This window comes from Pelodiscus sinensis, chromosome 22 (assembly GCF_052426305.1).
Source record: "Pelodiscus sinensis isolate ZL-2025 chromosome 22, ASM5242630v1, whole genome shotgun sequence".
Taxonomy (NCBI): Eukaryota; Metazoa; Chordata; order Testudines; family Trionychidae; genus Pelodiscus; species Pelodiscus sinensis.
The window spans coordinates 27,269,556-27,289,308 of NC_143073.1; the positions used below are offsets into that span (position 1 = coordinate 27,269,556).

The following is a 19,753-nucleotide window of genomic DNA, read 5'->3' on the forward strand; positions in this document are numbered from 1 at the left end:
TCTGCCATGGCCAGCTCATGCTGCCGCTGCCTCTCTCGATCTTGGCGATCCCTTTCTCGGTCCTCTACTTCCAATTCCCTGATCCGCAGCTGGATCTCCAGGCGCCGCAGCTCCGCTGGGCTGGCCCCTGCCCTAGATGGGCTACGGCTTGCAGGCCTCCTGGGAGACGCTGTCTCATCTCTCCGGTGGGTTCCAGCGCTCCTCCCCCTCTCTGAGCCTGACACACTCTCAGGGGGGGTCTGGCTGCTTCCCATGGGGACAAGATCCTGGCCCTGTGGCTGGTCATTCTCTTCCAGCTGGGCAATCAGCTGGGCCTTGGTTGCTTTCTGCACAGGCAAGCCCCTCTCTCTGCACAGCCCCACCAGCTCTGCCTTCAAGAGTCGGGCGTAGGCCATCTGCCCGCTGGTCCCCTTGGTGCAGACTCACCAGTCTAGTGCTGCAGCGCCCCACGATTCCCAGGAACCGCTTCGCTCTGTCTCCAGCACGCCTGGCTCCAGGGCTCTTGCTTCTACAGCGCCTTGTTGCTCACCGCTGGAAGCTCCATCCACGGGGTGCAGTGCATCCCACTTCTGACACCAGTGTGACGGCGCGTTGGGGGTTCCCCGTCTCCTGCACCCCGAAATGGCACAAACAGACTGCACCAGCCAGTGGAATTGAGGGTGGTTTATTGCTCCTCCAGCACAGCGCAGCACAGATGTAATCTGGTTACAGGAACTGGGCTAGGATGCCTCAGGCCCCCTTGAGATGGAGGAGACTGGGCCCCTAAACTCCAGCCCCTTCCCCTAGGCTCTCCTCCATGCCCTCCGACAGCCAGCAACCAACTCACTAACTTCCAGCCCTGCCCCCCAGCCAAGGCAGCATCCACCTTCCTTTGTTCCTCTCCATGGGGGGTGTCTGGCCACTGGTTTGCATAGTGACTCATCCTGTTTTGCTGGGTCGTGGTCCCCACGACAGCCAGTGGGGGTTACCCCAGAGCCAGCAGCATAGAAACCAGCCAGGTACCCCCACTACGTCACACCAGGTGCTGTCCTGGTACCGGGGTGGGGGGGGGCTCTCAGGCAGGGGACATGCAGGGCCGGGTGCTGCCCTGGTACCAGGGTAGGGGGGGGCTCTCTGGGGGTATGTCTACACTACCACCCTAGTTCGAACTAGCGGGGTAATGCAGGCATACCGCACTTGCAAATGAAGCCCGGGATTTGAATTTCCTGGGCTTCATTTGCATAAGCGGGGAGCCGCCATTTTTAAAACCCCGCTGGTTCGAACCCCGTGCAGCGTGGCTACACGTGGCACGAACTAAGTAGTTCGAACTAGGCTTCCTATCCGAATTACCGGTACACCTGGGGAAGCAATAAACCACCTCTATTCTACTGGCTGGTGGAGTCTGTTTGTGCCATTCCGGGGGTGCAGGAGATGGGAAAACCCCAACGCGCTGTCACACACCCCCAACAAACTACACCTCCCAGCAAACCACAACCCCAGCAAACTACACTCTCAGCAAACCACAACCCCAGCAAACTACAACCCTAGCAAACTACAACCCTAGCAAACCACACCTCCAGCAAAGTACACCCCCAACAAAGTAACCACCAGCAAACCACACCTCCAGCAAAGTACACCCCCAGCAAAGTAACCACCAGCAAACTACACCCCCAACAAAGTAACCACCAGCAAACCACACCTCCAGCAAAGTACACCCCCAACAAAGTAACCACCAGCAAACCACACCTCCAGCAAAGTACACCCCCAACAAAGTAACTACCAGCAAGCCACACCTCCAGCAAAGTACACCCCCAACAAAGTAACCACCAGCAAACCACACCTCCAGCAAAGTACACCCCCAACAAAGTAACCACCAGCAAACCACACCTCCAGCAAAGTACACCCCCAGCAAACCACACACCCCAGTAACCACACCTCTAAAAAACCACATCCCCAGCAAACTACAACCCTAGCAAACCAAACCACACACACAGGGGAGCCAAGTTCCACGATCCAAACCCTTCCACCCGGCATCACAATTCACTGCACAGTCGACCGTCTTCCTTCGCGTGTGGGACGGGCTCGCCAAGAAGATGGCTCGGCCCTTCTCCTTCCGCCGGCTTTCACATCCCCTGTGCAATTCCCGGCCACACGCAAACTGTCGCCACCGGAGGCCGGCCCAGCCCCAGAGCGAGGGGAAGGCTGCGCGCAGAACGGTCCTTCCGTTCCCGAGGGCTCCGACGCCCCAGCGGGGACCTGGCAGGCTGGGCCACACTCAGCCCTGCTGCCCTCGGCCACTAGCTCCAGAGGGGTCTCCCCACCCGCCTGCCGGGGGCCCGCTGCCCTTTTGAAGGTGGGAGCTGTGTGGAATTCTCCCCAGTCCCCCTCTTGCGGCCACAGCACAGATGTCATCTGGTTCCAGGGCAGGCCTAGGACGCCTCAGCCCCCTTGAGATGGGGGAGCCTGGGCCCCTAAATCCCATCCCCCTTCCCTAGGCTGTCTCCTCCATGCTCCCAGACAGAAAACTAACTCACTCTCTTCCAGCCCTGCCCCCCAGCCAGAACAGCATCCACCTTCCTTTGTCTCTCCCTATGGGGGTAGCTGGTCAGACAGGTTGAGAGACCCCCATTGCATAATGACTCATCCCCTGTTTGCTGGGCCGTGCTACAGACAGCAGCCAGTGGGGATTACCACAGACCCAGCATAGAAACCAGCCAGGTACCCCCCCTACGTCACAGGGCGTTTGCTAGGGTTGTAGTTTGCTGAGGGTGTGGTTTGCTAGGGGGTGTGGTTTGCTGGGGGTGTGGTTTGCTAGGGTTGTAGTTTGCTGGGATGTGTGGTTTGCTAGGGGGTGTAGTTTGCAGGAGGTGTGGTTTGCTGAGGGTGTGGTTTGCTAGGGTTGTAGTTTGCTGGGGGTGTGGTTTGCTGGAGGGTCTGGTTTGCTAGGGGTGTAGTTTGCTGGGGGTGTGGTTTGCTAGGGTTGTAGTTTGCTGGGGGTGTGGTTTGCTGGAGGGTCTGGTTTGCTAGGGGTGTAGTTTGCTGGGGGTCTGGTTTGCTAGGGTTGTAGTTTGCTGGGGGTGTGGTTTGCTGGAGGGTCTGGTTTGCTGACAGCCACCTCAGCAGAAATGGGAGCAGATGCCCCTGGCACAGACTGGCCAGGGCAGTTGTGGGCGGGTGTGTGCATTAAGCTGACAGCCACAGTGCAGGGTGAAATGGACGGCGGTCAGAGCGCTCCGCGCCAGCCTGAGATGCCGGAACAGTGTTGGCCGGGGACCAGAAGCTGGGTGGGAACAAATTCTTTACTTGCCCGGGACCTGGTGCAGGGCCTGGACCGTTGGCTCCAGCTGGCAGCCCGGATGGTCGGCCCAGCGGCCCTCAGTCTGGGTGGGCCGTGGGGCCGGACGCTGGCCCGGCTGTGGCGGTGTCACGGGGAGGGGTGACCTGGCCCGGCTGTTGCTGTGTCACGGGGAGGGGTGACCTGGCCCGGCTGTTGCGTGTGCCAGGCCGTGTGTGGCAGACGCCCCGCCCCACGGTCCTGTGGATTGCTGCACCCCATAGGGCAGTCCCCGAGCCCAGGGGGCGTAGCGGCCCCACGCTCGGCCTTACTGGGACAGATGGAGCACGTGGCAGCCAGGGGCGAAGGGCTGGGGCAGTTGGTCAGGCAATGCCAGGCTGTGCCGGGGCGGTCGGGCGGGGGATGGGCTGTGCCGGGGCAGTCGGTGGGGTGCCAGGCTGTGCCGGGGCGGTCGGGCGGGGGATGGGCTGTGCTGGGGCAGTCGGTGGGGTGCCAGGCTGTGCCGGGGCGGTCGGGCGGGGGATGGTCTGTGCTGGGGCAGTCGGTGGGGTGCCAGGCTGTGCCGGGGCGGTCGGGCGGGGGATGGTCTGTGCTGGGGCAGTCGGTGGGGTGCCAGGCCGTGCGGGGGCGGTCGGGCGGGGGATGGGCTGTGCCGGGGCAGTCGGTGGGGTGCCAGGCTGTGCCGGGGGCGATCGGGTGGGGGATGGGCTGTGCCGGGGCAGTGGGTGGAGTGCCAGGCTGTGCCAGAGCGGTTGGGCGGGGGATGGGCTGTACCGGGGCAGTGGGTGGGGTGCCAGGCTGTGCAAGGGTGGTCGGGCGGGGGATGGGCTGCCATCCGCAGGGGGGGTCCATCAAGGGGCTTCAGGAGAGCTTCCACCCCGAGAAGCCCACAGAGCCCCCCAGTCCTCCCCATCGGGGGCTCGTGCCCCATTCCTCCCTCACCTCATTCCACTTACCCCTCCCTAGACCCCCTTCCTCATGTACAAAATAAAGAAAACGTGCGTTCAAAAATAGAATCTTTCTTTATTGAACAAAACTGGGGGAGACTGGGAAAAGGAGGTGGGAGAGGGGAAGAGAAAGGCTGGGAGAGGGGAGGGCAACTAACATGATCAGGGGTTGGGAACAGGTCCCATATGAAGAGAGGCTACAGAGACTGGGACTTTTCAGCTTAGAGAAGAGGAGACTGAGGGGGGATATGACAGAGATCTATAAACGCATGAGTGGGGTGGAGCGGGTGCATACAGAAAAGTTCTTCATTAGTTCCCATAAAGAAGGACTAGAGGACACCAAAGGAAAGGAATGGGTAGCAGGCTTCAAACTAGTAACAGAAAGTTGTTCTTCACAAAGCAAAGAGTCAACCTGTGGAACTCCTTGCTGCAGGAGGCTGTGAAGGCTAGAACTAGAACAGAGTTTAAAGAGAAGTGAGATCAAGCCATGGAGGTTGGGTCCATGGAGTGGTATTAGCCAGGGGGTAGGAGTGGTGTCCCTGCCCGAAGTTTGTGGAAGGCTGGAGATGGATGGCACGAGACAAATGGCTTGGTCACTGTCTTTGGTCCATCCCCTCCAGGGTCCCTAGGGTTGGCCGCTGTCGACAGACTGGCTACTGGGCTAGATGGACCTTTGGTCTTACCCAGGACGGCCATTGTAAGCTCAGGGCTCAGGGTCGGGGGTCTCAGTGGACCACCTTGATTTTCATGCAAACCTGCTCCTCGGTGGCCAGGCTGGCAGCTCTCCTGCCCTAGCCGGCCCCTTTCCTGTGCCTAGTGCGGAGGTTGTGGACGAGGTCCACGATGTCCGCACTAGCCCAGGCAGGTGCCCGCCTCTTGCGGTCCTGGGCAAGCTCCCGGGAGCCGCCAGCCTGGTCCCGGGAAGAGGGGGTGGGCTGGGGGGCATCGGGTGGGTGGCTCTGTACCGTGCCAGGTGTAGGGTCTGCTGGCTGGGTGCTGGCAGGCTTGCACCTGGCCATGGGCACCTTAGCCAGCCCGTGCCCTTTTAAGGGGTCCGGGTCCAGGAGGGGGGCAGATGAGTTTCCCTGGTGGTGCCCAGAGTGGCCACCAGGGAAAGCTGGGGAGGGCTAGCCTCCCACTAGTTCGAATTAAGTGGCCACACAGCCCTTAATTAGAACTAGTAAGTTCGAACCAGGCTTAGCCCTCGTACAATGAGGTTTTCCTAGTTCAAACGCTCCACTAGTTCAAATTAAGTTCGAACTAACGGAGCGCTAGTGTAGTGCCTATCAAAGTTAATTTGAACTAACGTCCGTTAGTTCGAAGTAACTTTGTAGTGTAGACATACCCTGGGATCCAAAGGGAGCGACATACCCTGGGATCCCTCCGATGGCTCAGATCCTGCCTGATTCCCTTCACTCCCCTGAGCTCGGGGCAGGATCGCTGGCAGGAGCGGGACATGGCGCTGGGTGAACGTGATGGGTCGGGATCGCTGGTGGGAGCGGAACACAGTGCTGGGTGGACACGGCGGGTCAGGGTTGCTGGCAAGAGGAGGACAACGCGCTGGGTGGACGTGGTGGGTCGGGGTGGCTGGTGGGAGCGGGACACGGCGCTGGGTGGACGTGGTGGGTTGGGGTGGCTGGCGGGAGCGGGACATGGCCCTGGGTGGATGTGGTAGGTCAAGGTCACTGGCGAGAGGGGGACACGGCACTGGGTGGACGTGGCTGGTCGAGATCGCTGGCGAGAGGGGGACATGGCGCTGGTTGGAAGCGGCGGGTCGGGGTCGCTGGCGGGAGCGGGACACGGCGCTGGGTGGATGTGGCAGGTCGGGATCACTGGCAGCAGTGGGTCACGGTGCTGGGTGGACGTGGCGGGTCGGGATCTCCGGCGGGAGCGGGTCACGGCGCTGGGTGGACGTGGCGGGTTGGGATCGCTGGCGGGAGGAGGACACGGCGCTGGTTGGACGTGGCGGGTTGGGGTGGCTGGCGGGAGCGGGACACAGTGCTGGGTGGACGTGGCGGGTCGGGATCGCTGCGGGAGCGGGACACGGTGCTGGGTGGACGTGGCGTGTCGGGATCGCTGGCGGGAGGGGGACACAGCGCTGGGTGGATGTGGCGTGTCGGGATCGCTGGCGGGAGGGGGACACGGCACTGGGTGGATGTGGCGTGTCGGGATCGCTGGCGGGAGTGGGACATGGCGCTGGGTGGACGTGGCGGGTCGGGGTGGCTGGCGGGAGTGGGACAGGGCACTGGGTGGACGTGGCAGGTAGGGGTCACTGGCGGGAGCGGGATACGGCGCTGGGTGGATGTGGCGGGTCGGGGGCAGGAGCGGGTCATGGCGCTGGGTGAACGTGGCGGGTCGGGATCGCTGCGAGAGCGGGACACGGCGCTGGGTGGACATGGCGGGTCGGGGTCGCTGGCGGGAGCAGGACATGGCACTGGGTGGACGTGGTGGGTCGGGGTGGCTGGCGGGAGCGGGACACGGCGCTGGGTGGACGTGGCAGGTCGGGGTTGCTGGCAGGAGCGGGACACGGTGCTGGGTGGACGTGGCGGGTCGGGGTTGCTGGCGGGAGAGGGACATGGCGCTGGGTGGACGTGGCAGGTCGGGGTTGCTGGCGGGAGCGGGAGACGGCACTGGGTGGACGTGGCGGGTCAGGGTCACTGGTGGGAGCGGGACACGGCTCTGGGTGGACGTAGCGGGTCAGGGTCACTGGCGGGAGCGGGACACGGCTCTGGGTGGACGTGGCAGGTCGGGGTTGCTGGCAGGAGCGGGACACGGTGTTGGGTGGACGTGGCGGGTCGGGGTTGCTGGCGGGAGAGGGACATGGCGCTGGGTGGACGTGGCGGGTCGGGGTGGCTGGCGGGAGCGGGACACGGCGCTGGGTGGACGTGGCGGGTCGGGATCGCTGCGGGAGTGGGACACGGCGCTGGGTGGACGTGGTGGGTCGGGATCGCTGGCGGGAGGGGGACACAGCGCTGGATGGAAGTGGCGTGTCAGGATCGCTGGCGGGAGTGGGACACGGCGCTGGGTGGACGTGACGGGTCGGGATCCCTGGCGGGAGTGGGACACGGCGATGGGTGGACGTGGCGGGTCGGGGTGGCTGGCGGGAGCGGGATAGGGCGCTGGGTGGACGTGGCAGGTCGGGGTCACTGGCGGGAGCGGGATACGGCGCTGGGTGGACGTGGCGGGTCGGGGTCGCTGGCAGGAGAGGGACATGGCGCTGGGTGGACGTGGCGGGTCGGGGTTGCTGGCGGGAGCTGGAGACGGCACTGGGTGGACGTGGCGGGTCAGGGTCACTGGCGGGAGCGGGACACGGCTCTGGGTGGACGTGGCAGGTCGGGATTGCTGGCAGGAGCGGGACACGGTGCTGGGTGGATGTGGCGGGTCGGGGTTGCTGGCGGGAGAGGGACATGGCGCTGGGTGGACGTGGCGGGTCGGGGTGGCTGGCGGGAGCGGGACACGGTGCTGGGTGGACGTGGCGCGTCGGGATCGCTGCGAGAGTGGGACACGGCGCTGGGTGGACGTGGTGGGTCGGGATCGCTGGCAGGAGGGGGACACAGCGCTGGGTGGATGTGGCGTGTCAGGATCGCTGGCGGGAGTGGGACATGGCGCTGGGTGGACGTGGTGGGTCGGGGTGGCTGGCGGGAGCGGGACACGGCGCTGGGTGGCCGTGGCGGGTCGGGGTGGCTGGCGGGAGCGGGACACGGTGCTGGGTGGACGTGGCAGGTCGGGGTTGCTGGCGGGAGCGGGACACGGCGCTGGGTGGACGTGGTGGGTTGGGGTTGCTGGCGGGAGCGGGACATGGCGCTGGATGGACGTGGCGGGTCAGGGTTGCTGGCGGGAGCGGGAGACGGCGCTGGGTGGACGTGGCGGGTCGGGATCGCTGCGGGAGCGGGACATGGCGCTGGGTGGACGTGGCAGGTCGGGGTGGCTGGCGGGTGCGGGACAGGGCGCTGGGTGGACGTGGCGGGTCGGGGTCGCTGGCAGGAGCGGGACACGTCGCTGGGTGGACGTGGTGAGTCAGGGTCGCTGGCGGGAGCGGGACACGGCGCTGGGTGGACGTGGCGGGTCGGGATCGCTGCGGGAGCGGGACACGGTGCTGGGTGGACGTGGCGAGTCGGGATCGCTGCGGGAGCGGGACACGGCGCTGGGTGGACGTGGCGAGTCGGGGTCACTGGCGGGGGCGGGAGCGGGACACGGCGCTGGGTGGACGTGGCGAGTCGGGATCGCTGCGGGAGCGGGACACGGTGCTGGGTGGACGTGGCGAGTCGGGATCGCTGCGGGAGCGGGACACGGTGCTGGGTGGACGTGGCGAGTCGGGGTCACTGGCGGGGGCGGGAGCGGGACACGGCGCTGGGTGGACGTGGCAGGTCGGGGTCGCTGGCAGGAGCGGGACACGGCGCTGGGTGGACATGGCGGGTCGGGGTCGCTGGCGGGAGCGGGACATGGCGCTGGGTGGACGTGGCGAGTCGGGATCGCTGCGGGAGCGGGACACGGCGCTGGGTGGACGTGGCGAGTCGGGGTCGCTGGCGGGAGCGGGACACGGCGCTGGGTGGACATGGCGAGTCGGGATCGCTGCGGGAGTGGGACACGGCGCTGGGTGGACGTGGTGGGTCGGGGTCGCTGGCGGGAGTGGGACAGGGCGCTGGGTGGATGTGGCGAGTCGGGATCGCTGTGGGAGCGGGACAGGGCGCTGGGTGGACGTGGCGGGTCGGGGTCGCTGGAGGGAGCGGGACATGGCGCTGGGTGGACGTGGCGGGTCGGGATCGCTGCGGGAGCGGGACACGGCGCTGGGTGGACGTGGCGGGTCGGGGTCGCTGGCGGGAGTGGGACATGGCGCTGGGTGGACGTGGCGGGTCGGGATCGCTGCGGGAGCGGGACACGGCGCTGGGTGGACGTGGCGAGTCGGGATCGCTGCGGGAGCGGGACATGGCGCTGGGTGGACATGGCGAGTCGGGGTCGCTGGCGGGAGCGGGACACGGCGCTGGGTGGACGTGGCGAGTCGGGGTCGCTGGCGGGAGCGGGACACGGCGCTGGGTGGACGTGGCGGGTCGGGGTCGTTGGCGGGAGCTGGACATGGTGCTGGGTGGACGTGGCGGATCGGGATCGCTGCGGGAGCGGGACACGGCGCTGGGTGGACGTGGCGAGTCGGGGTCGCTGGCGGGAGCGGGACACGGCGCTGGGTGGACGTGGCGAGTCGGGATCGCTGGCGGGAGCGGGACACGGCGCTGGGTGGACGTGGCGAGTCGGGATCGCTGCGGGAGCGGGACACGGCACTGGGTGGACGTGGCGGGTCGGGGTCGCTGGGGGGAGCGGGACACGGCGCTGGGTGGACGTGGCGAGTCGGGATCGCTGCAGGAGCGGGACACGGCGCTGGGTGGACGTGGCGAGTCGGGGTCGCTGGCGGGAGCGGGACACGGCGCTGGGTGGACGTGGCGAGTCGGGGTCGCTGCGGGAGCGGGACACGGCGCTGGGTGGACGTGGCGAGTCGGGATCGCTGGAGGGAGCGGGACATGGCGCTGGGTGGACGCCCGGCTGAGCCAGAGCGGCAGGATCCCGGCTCAGATGCCTGCACACGTTGCTGGCCCGGGGCAGTGCCGGCCGGCCGCATGCGGGGGCACCCGTCAGACTGGGAATCCCTCCGGCGGCAAGGAACACCCGCGGCCCAGCCTGCCAGGCACCAGGTGGCTCCTCGCCCTTCGCGGGCCCCCTCCTGGCCTCGGGGTTTGGGGTCTCCAGGGCTCACCCCTCTGCTCCCCCCAGGACTGCCTGATGAAGGAGTCTGTGATCCGCCCGGAAAACAACCAGGTCATTAACCTCACCACGCAGTACGCCTGGTCGGGGTGCCAGGTAGGGCCCCGCGACCCCCCTGCGACCTTCCAGCGCCCCAGTAACCCCCCCATGATCCCTGTGAACCCCCCCAAACTCCATCGTGACCCCCCCCTGCAACTCCCCACAGCCCCCCACGTGGTGCGCCTGGTTGGGGTGCCAGGTAGGGCCCTGCAAACCCCCTGCGACCCTCCAACTCCCCAGTAACTCCCCCGCAACTCCTGTGACCCCCCCGGCCCCCACTGTGCTCCCCCGCAACCCCTGCCAAACCCCCACGTGGTGCGCCTGGTTGGGGTGCTGGGTAGGGTCCCCAGGCCCTGGCAAGAGAGGAGGGGCCCCGGCTGCCAGCACTCGTGGGAGGTGTCTGCCCCAACAGACCTTGAAGCAAATTTGGGCACCCGCCCCCGGGCACCTGCCCCTCCAGCGCCCGCCGCCGGGTACCCCCAAAGCACCCTCCCCCAAGGACTCACCCCCCCCACTCTGGTGCCCCCGGGTACCCCCCAGCACCCACCTCCAAGGACTCACCCCCCCCACTCTGGTGCCCCCGGGTACCCCCAGCACCCTCCCCCAAGGATTCACCCCCCCACTCTGGTGCCCCCTAGTACCCCCAGCACCCTCCCCCAAGGACTCGCCCCCCACTCTGGTACCCCCGGGTACCCCCCAGCACCCTCCCCCAAGGACTCACCCCCCCCACTCTGGTGCCCCCGGGTACCCCCAGCACCCTCCCCCAAGGACTCACCCCCCCCACTCTGGTGCCCCCGGGTACCCCCGCACCCTCCCCCAAGGACTCACCCCCCCACTCTGGTGCCCCCTAGTACTCCCAGCACCCTCCCCCAAGGACTCACGCCCCCCACTCTGGTACCCCCGGGTATCCCCCAGCACCCTCCAGGACTCCCCCCCACGCTGGTGCCCCCGGGTACCCCCCAGGACCCCCCAGGACTCCCCCCACGCTGGTGCCCCCGGGTACCCCCCAGGACCCCCCAGGACTCCCCCCCACGCTGGTGCCCCCGGGTACCCCCCAGCACCCCCCAGGACTCCGCCCCACGCTGGTGCCCGTCTCTCCGCAGGTGCTGACGCAGGGCGCGGGGCGCTATCTGAGCTGCGCCAGTGGGCGGAGTTTCCGCTCGGTGCGCGAGCGCTGGTGGTACGTGGCCCTCAGCAAGTGCGGGGTGAGTCTGGCTGCGCCCCCCGGCCCCCGGCCCCCGGGCACGACCTCTGACCTCTGACCCCCCCGCAGGGCGATGGGCTGGAGCTGGAGTACGAGATGGTGCTGACCAACGGCAAGTCCTTCTGGACCCGCCACTTCTCCGCCGACGAGTTCGGTGGGTCCCGGGCTGGGGTGGGGGGGCTCTGCCCCGGGGGGGTCCCTCCGGCATTAACCCCCCTGCCCCTCCAGGCATCCTGGAGACCGACATCACCTTCCTCCTCATCTTCCTCGCCATCCTCCTCCTCTCCTGCTACTTCGGCTGTGAGTACGGGGGGCCCTGCCCTGGGGCCTGGGGGATGGAGCCGGGGGGGGGCCCTGCCCTGGGGGCCCAGGTCTGTGGGGATGGAGCCGGGAGTGGGGGGCCCTGCCCTGGGCCCTGGGGCCTGGGGGATGGAGCCGGGAGGGGGGGGCCCTGCCCTGGGGGCCCAGGTCTGGGGGGATGGAGCCGGGAGGAGGGGCCCTGCCCTGGGGGCCCAGGTCTGGGGGGATGGAGCCGGGAGTGGGGGGCCCTTCCCCTGGGGGTCTGGGGTGATGGAGCCGGGAGGGGGGGGCCCTGCCCTGGGGGCCCAGGTCTGTGGGGATGGAGCCGGGAGTGGGGGGCCCTTCCCCTGGGGGCCCAGGTCTGGGGGGATGGAGCCGGGAGGAGGGGCCCTGCCCTGGGGGCCCAGGTCTGGGGGGATGGAGCCGGGAGTGGGGGGCCCTTCCCCTGGGGGTCTGGGGTGATGGAGCCGGGAGGGGGGGGCCCTGCCCTGGGGGCCCAGGTCTGTGGGGATGGAGCCGGGAGTGGGGGGCCCTTCCCCTGGGGGCCCAGGTCTGGGGGGATGGAGCCGGGAGGAGGGGCCCTGCCCTGGGGGCCCAGGTCTGGGGGGATGGAGCCGGGAGTGGGGGGCCCTTCCCCTGGGGGTCTGGGGTGATGGAGCCGGGAGGGGGGGGCCCTGCCCTGGGGGCCCAGGTCTGTGGGGATGGAGCCGGGAGTGGGGGGCCCTGCCCTGGGCCCTGGGGCCTGGGGGATGGAGCTGGAAGGGGGGGGCCCTGCCCTGGGGGCCCAGGTCTGGGGGGATGGAGCCGGGAGGGGGGGCCCTGCCCTGGGCCCTGGGGCCTGGGGGATGGAGCCGGGGGGGGGGCCCTGCCCTGGGGGTCCAGGTCTGGGGGGATGGAGCCGGGAGGAGGGGCCCTGCCCTGGGGGCCCAGGTCTGGGGGGATGGAGCCGGGAGTGGGGGGCCCTTCCCCTGGGGGTCTGGGGTGATGGAGCCGGGAGGGGGGGCCCTGCCCTGGGGGCCCAGGTCTGTGGGGATGGAGCCGGGAGTGGGGGGCCCTTCCCCTGGGGGCCCAGGTCTGGGGGGATGGAGCCGGGAGTGGGGGGCCTTCCTCTGGGGGTCTGGGGGGATGGAGCCGGGGGGGGGCCCTTCCCCTGGGGGCCTGCGGGGATGGAGCCGGGGGGGGGGCCCTTCCCCTGGGGGCCTGCGGGGATGGAGCCGGGGGGGGGCCTGCCCCTGGGGGCCTGTGGGGATGGAGCCGGGGGGGGCCTGCCCCTGGGGGCCTGCGGGGATGGAGCCGGGGGGGGGCCTGCCCCTGGGGGCCTGCGGGGATGGAGCCGGGGGGGGCCTGCCCCTGGGGGCCTGCGGGGATGGAGCCGGGGGGGGGCCCTTCCCCTGGGGGCCTGCGGGGATGGAGCCGGGGGGGGGCCCTTCCCCTGGGGGCCTGCGGGGATGGAGCCGGGGGGGGGGGCGCCTGCGGGGATGGAGCCGGGGGGGGGCCCTTCCCCTGGGGGCCTGCGGGGATGGAGCCGGGGGGGGGCTCTTCCCCTGGGGGCCTGCGGGGATGGAGCCGGGGGGGGGGCTCTTCCCCTGGGGGCCTGCGGGGATGGAGCCGGGGGGGGGGCCCTTCCCCTGGGGGCCTGCGGGGATGGAGCCGGGAGTGGGGGGCTCTTCCCCTGGGGGCCTGCGGGGATGGAGCCGGGAGTGGGGGGCTCTTCCCCTGGGGGCCTGCGGGGATGGAGCCAGGGGGGGGCCCTTCCCCTGGGGGCCTGCGGGGATGGAGCCGGGGGGGGGGGGCCTGCGGGGATGGAGCCGGGGGGGGCCTGCGGGGATGGAGCCGGGGGGGGCCTGCGGGGATGGAGCCGGGGGGGGGGGCCCTTCCCCTGGGGCCTGCGGGGATGGAGCCGGGGGGGGGCCTGCGGGGATGGAGCCGGGGGGGGGGGCCCTTCCCCTGGGGCCTGCGGGGATGGAGCCGGGGAGGGGGCCCTGCCCCTGGGGGCCCAGGTCCGTCCTCACCGTAATGGAGCTTTGTGATCCGAGACGACGCCCCCCAAGGTGGAAGTGTGGGGGAGGGGAAGCCGTGTCCTGGGGGGAGGGTTCTGGGGCCCCCAGCCCCTCACTAACCCCCTTCTCAGATCTGCTCAAGGGACGCCAGCTGCTCCACACCACCTACAAAATGTTCATGATGGCAGCTGGCGTGGAGGGTGAGTGAGCAGGGGCTGTGGGTTGGGGGGCAGTGGGGGGAGGTGGTGCTCTGGGGACAGTCAGCCACACGCGGGGGTGGGCTGGGGGGCGGGCGGGGGGGAGGTGGGGGAGCAGGGGAGGGGGGGCCAGCAGCAGCAGCTTGAAGATCCTGGGTGGGTGCCTGCGGGGGGGCCGGGAGGGGGCCGGGCAGGGGCCGGGCGGGTGCCGGGAGGGGGCCGGGTGGGGGCCGGGCGGGGAGGGGCTCAGCCTGGGAGCGCGGAGATGGGGGGAGGGGAGGTGCCAGCAACCCCCCCCCCCGGGCTGCACCAGGGTCTCGCACAGGTTGGGAACCTGCCGTCTGGGCAAGGCCCGGGGACGACGCGGCTGGGTCCAGGAGCCCCCCATCCCGGGCCCCGCGGCCCCCCGGCTCTAGGCCCTGTGGCCTGGGCTCCGGCAGGGAGGGGCTGGCTGTGCCGAGGGTCGGGGTCCTGGCCGGGGGCCGAGCAGGCGGGGAGGGGGGTCTGTGCCAGAGCCCAACCCCCCTCTCTTCCCAGCCAAGCTGCTCTTCTCTGTCAGCTTCCTCGTCTTCCTCCTCATGCTCATCCTGCTGGGGAAAGGCTTCACTGTCACCAGGTATGGGGGGGTCCCACGGGGCCGGGGCAGTGGGGGGGGTCCCGCGGGGCCGGGGCAGTGGGGGGCCCCACGGGGCTGGGGCAGTGGGGGGCCCCGCGGGGCTGGGGCAGTGGGGGGGGTCCCGCGGGGCCGGGGCAGTGGGGGGGTCCCGCGGGGCCGGGGCAGTGGGGGGGCCCCACGGGGCTGGGGCAGTGGGGGGCCCCGCGGGGCTGGGGCAGTGGGGGGGGGTCCCGCGGGGCCGGGGCAGTGGGGGGGTCCCGCGGGGCCGGGGCAGTGGGGGGCCCCACGGGGCTGGGGCAGTGGGGGGGCCCGCGGGGCTGGGGGCAGGGGGGGGTCCCGCGGGGCCGGGGCAGTGGGGGCCCTGCAGGGCCGGGGCAGTGGGGGGGGGGCCCCACGGGGCCGGGGCAGTGGGGGGGGTCCCGCGGGGCCGGGGGGGGGGGGCCCCGCGGGGCCGGGGCAATGGGGGGGCCCCGCGGGGCCGGGGCAGTGGGGGGGGGCAGGGCGGCCTGGAGGGGGCCAGTGAAACGGGCTGTGGGGCAACAAGGAATGGGGGGCACTGAAGGGGGCTGGAGAGTAGAGTGAAGGGGCGTTGGGGGGTCCCTGGACCCTGCCCCCCAGCCAGAGGGGACTCTCTGGCGGCAGGTAGAAGAGAAGGTCTGTCGGGTCCTAGGACTTGTCACAGGAGCCAGGCGCAGCCAGCCCAGCCCGGGGGGGGGATCTAGAGCCAGGGCCCTGCCCCCCTGGCCTCCACCAGCAGAGGCCCCCTCCCACCCCTAGCAACCGGTCCCAGCCTGCCGGCAGCCCCACCCCCCTCTGTCCCGCCCCCAGGTGAGGGGTCCCCCGGTCGCTCCCCCCAGCCTGGGCCCTTGTGAAGGCGCCAGGCTCTGGCACCCCCGGGTGAGAGCCACCCAGAACTCCCATCCCAGCCAGGCCCCGGCAGTGCCCAGGGAAACTGAGGCACGGACATGAACTATAGCAAACAGGGAGTGCAGGGGCAGGGGGCCGTGGGGGCGCTGGGGGGCAATGAAGGGGCGGGGGTCTGGGGGGGCGCTGGGGGGGCAATGAAGGGGTGGGGGGGCCGTGGGGGCGCTGGGGGGGCAATGAAGGGGCGGGGGGCCGTGGGGGCGCTGGGGGGGCAATGAAGGGGCGGGGGTGCTGGGGGGGCCATGAAGGGGAGTGCGGGTGCTGGGGGGCCATGAAGGGGTGGGGGGGCCGTGGGGGCGCTGGGGGGGCAATGAAGGGGCGGGGGTGCTGGGGGGGCCATGAAGGGGAGTGCGGGTGCTGGGGGGGCCATGAAGGGGCGGGGAGCCGTGGGGGCGCTGGAGGGGGGGGTCCCAGCTCACGACTCCCCCCAGGGGCCGGATCAGCCACACAGGGTCGGTGAAGCTGTCGGTCTACATGACGCTCTACACCATCACCCACGTCGTGCTCTTCATCTATGAGGCCGAGGTGAGACCCCCCCCGGCAGGGACATTCCCAACCCCCAGAACCCTCCTGCCCAGAGCCCCACCCCCGGGCCCCCCCACCCCCGGTAGCCTCCATCCCTCAGGATGCTCGGCTGCCCCCTCCCAGCCCCCGCATGGAGCCCCCCGTGTCACAGGGCAGCTGAGGGCTGGGGCCATGTGGGTCAGCGAGGGCAGCACCACTGACACAGGAGAGGGGGCGGGGGCAGACGTGCTGACGCGGGGCGGGGGGCAGACGTGCTGACGCGGGGGGGGCAGACTGACGCGGGGGGCAGACGTGCTGACGCGGGGGGGGCAGACTGACGCGGGGGGCAGACGTGCTGACGCGGGGCGGGGGGCAGACTGACACGGGGGGGCAGACGTGCTGACGCGGGGGGCAGACTGACGCGGGGGGCAGACGTGCTGACGCGGGGCGGGGGGCAGACGTGCTGATGTGGGGCGGGGGGCAGACGTGCTGACGCGGGGGGGGCAGACTGACGCGGGGGGCAGACGTGCTGACGCGGGGCAGGGGGCAGACGTGCTGACGCGGGGCAGGGGGCAGGGGGCAGACGTGCTGACGCGGGGCGGGGGGCAGGGGGCAGACGTGCTGACGCGGGGCAGACGTGCTGACGCGGGGCAGGGGGCAGACGTGCTGACGCGGGGCAGGGGGCAGGGGGGCAGACGTGCTGACGCGGGGCAGGGGGCAGGGGGCAGACGTGCTGACGCGGGGCAGGGGGCAGGGGGCAGACGTGCTGACGCGGGGCAGGGGGCAGGGGGCAGACGTGCTGACGCGGGGCAGGGGGCAGGGGGCAGACGTGCTGACGCGGGGCGGGGGGCAGGGGGCAGACGTGCTGACGCGGGGCAGGGGGCAGGGGGCAGACGTGCTGACGCGGGGGGCAGTTCTTCGACCCGGCGCAGGTGCTCTACACCTACGAGTCGCCGGCGGGGTACGGGCTGATCGCGCTGCAGTTCCTGGCCTACGTGTGGTTCTGCTACGCTGTGCTCACCACGCTCAAGCAGTGCCCTGAGAAACAGCCTTTCTACGTGCCCTTCTTCGCCGCCTACACCCTGTGGTGAGTCGCCCCGCAGCCCCCCAGGCCCCGGGCCCCGCAGCCCCCAGGATCCCGGGCCCCACAGCCCCCCAGGCCCCGGGCCCCACAGCCCCCCAGACCCCGGGCCCCGCAGCCCCCAGGATCCCGGGCCCCACAGCCCCCCAGGCCCCGGACCCCGCAGCCCCCCAGGCCCCGGGCCCCACAGCCCCCCAGGCCCCGGACCCCGCAGCCCCCCAGGCCCCGGGCCCCACAGCCCCCCAGGCCCCGGGCCCCACAGCCCCCCAGGCCCCGGACCCCGCAGCCCCCAGGATCCCGGGCCCCACAGCCCCCAAGGCCCCGGACCCCACAGCCCCCAAGGCCCCGGGCCCCGCAGCCCCCAAGGCCCCGGACCCCACAGCCCCCAAGGCCCCGGGCCCCGCAGCCCCCCAGGCCCCGGACCCCGCAGCCCCCAAGGCCGCGCAGCCAGGCAGGGAGCGCGGCGAGGCGCAGCCAGACCTGGGAAAGGGCCCTGAGCAGCCCCCCGCCCAGCGCGGCTCCTTCCCCCTGAGCCGTGTGGCAGCGCGTCAGGGGCCCCCCGCCCTGCACCCCCCGCAGCCAGGGGCCACTCCTCCGCCCAGTAGCACTGGGAGGGGCTATTGCTGCTCCAGGACACAGCCCAGCCCGGCTTCCACGTGGGCATCGGAGTCAGGGCAGGCGGCCCCGGACCCCTTGGGGCAGAGCACACGGGCCCCCGAGCCCCCAGTACACGGCTCAGTCTCTTCTCTTCATGTTTGCCCAGCCCAGACTGCCCCCCCAGCCACGGGCCACGCACTCCCCCAGACTGCCCCCCAGCCACGGGCCACGCACTCCCCCAGGCTGCCCCCCCCAGCCACGGGCCACGCACTCCCCCAGACTGTCCCCCCAGCCACGGGCCATGGGCCACGCACTCCCCCAGACTGCCCCCCCAGCCACGGGCCACGCACTCCCCCAGACTGCCCCCCCAGCCACGGGCCACGCACTCCCCCAGACTGCCCCCCCAGCCACGGGCCACGCACTCCCCCAGACTGCCCCCCCAGCCACGGGCCACGCACTCCCCCAGACTGTCCCCCCAGCCACGGGCCACGCACTCCCCCAGGCTGCCCCCCAGCCACGGGCCATGGGCCACGCACTCCCCCAGACTGTCCCCCCAGCCACGGGCCACGCACTCCCCCAGACTGTCCCCCCAGCCACGGGCCACGCACTCCCCCAGACTGCCCCCCCAGCCACGGGCCACGCACTCCCCCAGACTGCCCCCCCAGCCATGGGCCACGCACTCCCCCAGGCAGCCCCCCCAGCCACGGGCCACGCACTCCCCCAGGCAGCCCCCCCAGCCACGGGCCACGCACTCCCCCAGGCAGCCCCCCCAGCCACGGGCCACGCACTCCCCCAGGCAGCCCCCCCAGCCACGGGCCACGCACTCCCCCAGGCAGCCCCCCCAGCCACGGGCCACGCACTCCCCCAGACTGCCCCCCCAGCCACGGGCCACGCACGCCCCCAGTCTGCCCCCCCAGCCACGGGCCACGCACTCCCCCAGTCTGCCCCCCCAGCCACGGGCCACGCACTCCCCCAGGCTGCCCCCCCAGCCACGGGCCACGCACACCCCCAGGCTGCCCCCCCAGCCACGGGCCACGCACTCCCCCAGGCTGCCCCCCCAGCCACGGGCCACGCACTCCCCCAGGCTGCCCCCCCAGCCACGGGCCACGCACTCCCCCAGACTGCCCCCCCAGCCACGGGCCACACACTCCCCCAGGCAGCCCCCCCAGCCACAGGCCACGCACTCCCCCAGGCAGCCCCCCCCAGCCACGGGCCACGCACTCCCCCAGACTGCCCCCCCAGCCACGGGCCACGCACGCCCCCAGGCAGCCCCCTCCAGCCACGGGCCACGCACGCCCCAGGCAGCCCCCCCAGCCACGGGCCACGCACTCCCCCAGACTGCCCCCCCAGCCATGGGCCACGCACTCCCCCAGGCAGCCCCCCCAGCCACGGGCCACGCACTCCCCCAGGCAGCCCCCCCAGCCACGGGCCACGCACTCCCCCAGACTGCCCCCCCAGCCACGGGCCACGCACGCCCCCAGTCTGCCCCCCCAGCCACGGGCCACGCACTCCCCCAGTCTGCCCCCCCAGCCACGGGCCACGCACTCCCCCAGGCTGCCCCCCCAGCCACGGGCCACGCACACCCCCAGGCTGCCCCCCCCAGCCACGGGCCACGCACTCCCCCAGGCTGCCCCCCCAGCCACGGGCCACGCACTCCCCCAGGCTGCCCCCCCAGCCACGGGCCACGCACTCCCCCAGACTGCCCCCCCAGCCACGGGCCACACACTCCCCCAGGCAGCCCCCCCAGCCACAGGCCACGCACTCCCCCAGGCAGCCCCCCCCAGCCACGGGCCACGCACTCCCCCAGACTGCCCCCCCAGCCACGGGCCACGCACGCCCCCAGGCAGCCCCTTCCAGCCACGGGCCACGCACGCCCCAGGCAGCCCCCCCAGCCACGGGCCACGCACTCCCCCAGGCAGCCCCCCCAGCCACGGGCCACGCACTCCCCCAGGTAGCCCGCCCAGCCACGGGCCACGCACTCCCCCAGGTAGCCCGCCAGCCACGGGCCACGCACTCCCCCAGGTAGCCCCCCCAGCCACGGGCCACGCACTCTCCCAGGCAGTCCCCCCAGCCACGGGCCACGCACTCTCCCAGGCAGCCCCCCCAGCCACGGGCCATGCACTCCCCCAGGTAGCCCCCCCAGCCACGGGCCACGCACTCTCCCAGGCAGCCCCCCCAGCCACGGGCCACGCACTCTCCCAGGCAGCCCCCCCAGCCACGGGCCACACACTCCCCCAGGTAGCCCCCCCAGCCACGGGCCACGCACTACCCCAGGCAGCCCCCCTCAGCCACGGGCCACGCACTACCCCAGGCAGCCCC

At 71.4% G+C, this 19,753-nt stretch overlaps 1 protein-coding gene across 1 annotated transcript in view; it reads left to right on the forward strand.

The window, feature by feature from the left end:
- Positions 1–19,753, forward strand: part of TMEM145 (transmembrane protein 145) — a 50,820-nt gene that overhangs the window by 12,534 nt on the left and 18,533 nt on the right. Inside the window, 9 exon segments of the mRNA XM_089772421.1 lie at positions 9,982–10,068; positions 11,115–11,216; positions 11,285–11,369; positions 11,444–11,515; positions 13,647–13,757; positions 13,836–13,868; positions 14,250–14,328; positions 15,684–15,777; positions 16,671–16,843. Coding sequence (XP_089628547.1) covers positions 9,982–10,068; positions 11,115–11,216; positions 11,285–11,369; positions 11,444–11,515; positions 13,647–13,757; positions 13,836–13,868; positions 14,250–14,328; positions 15,684–15,777; positions 16,671–16,843 — 836 coding nt within the window.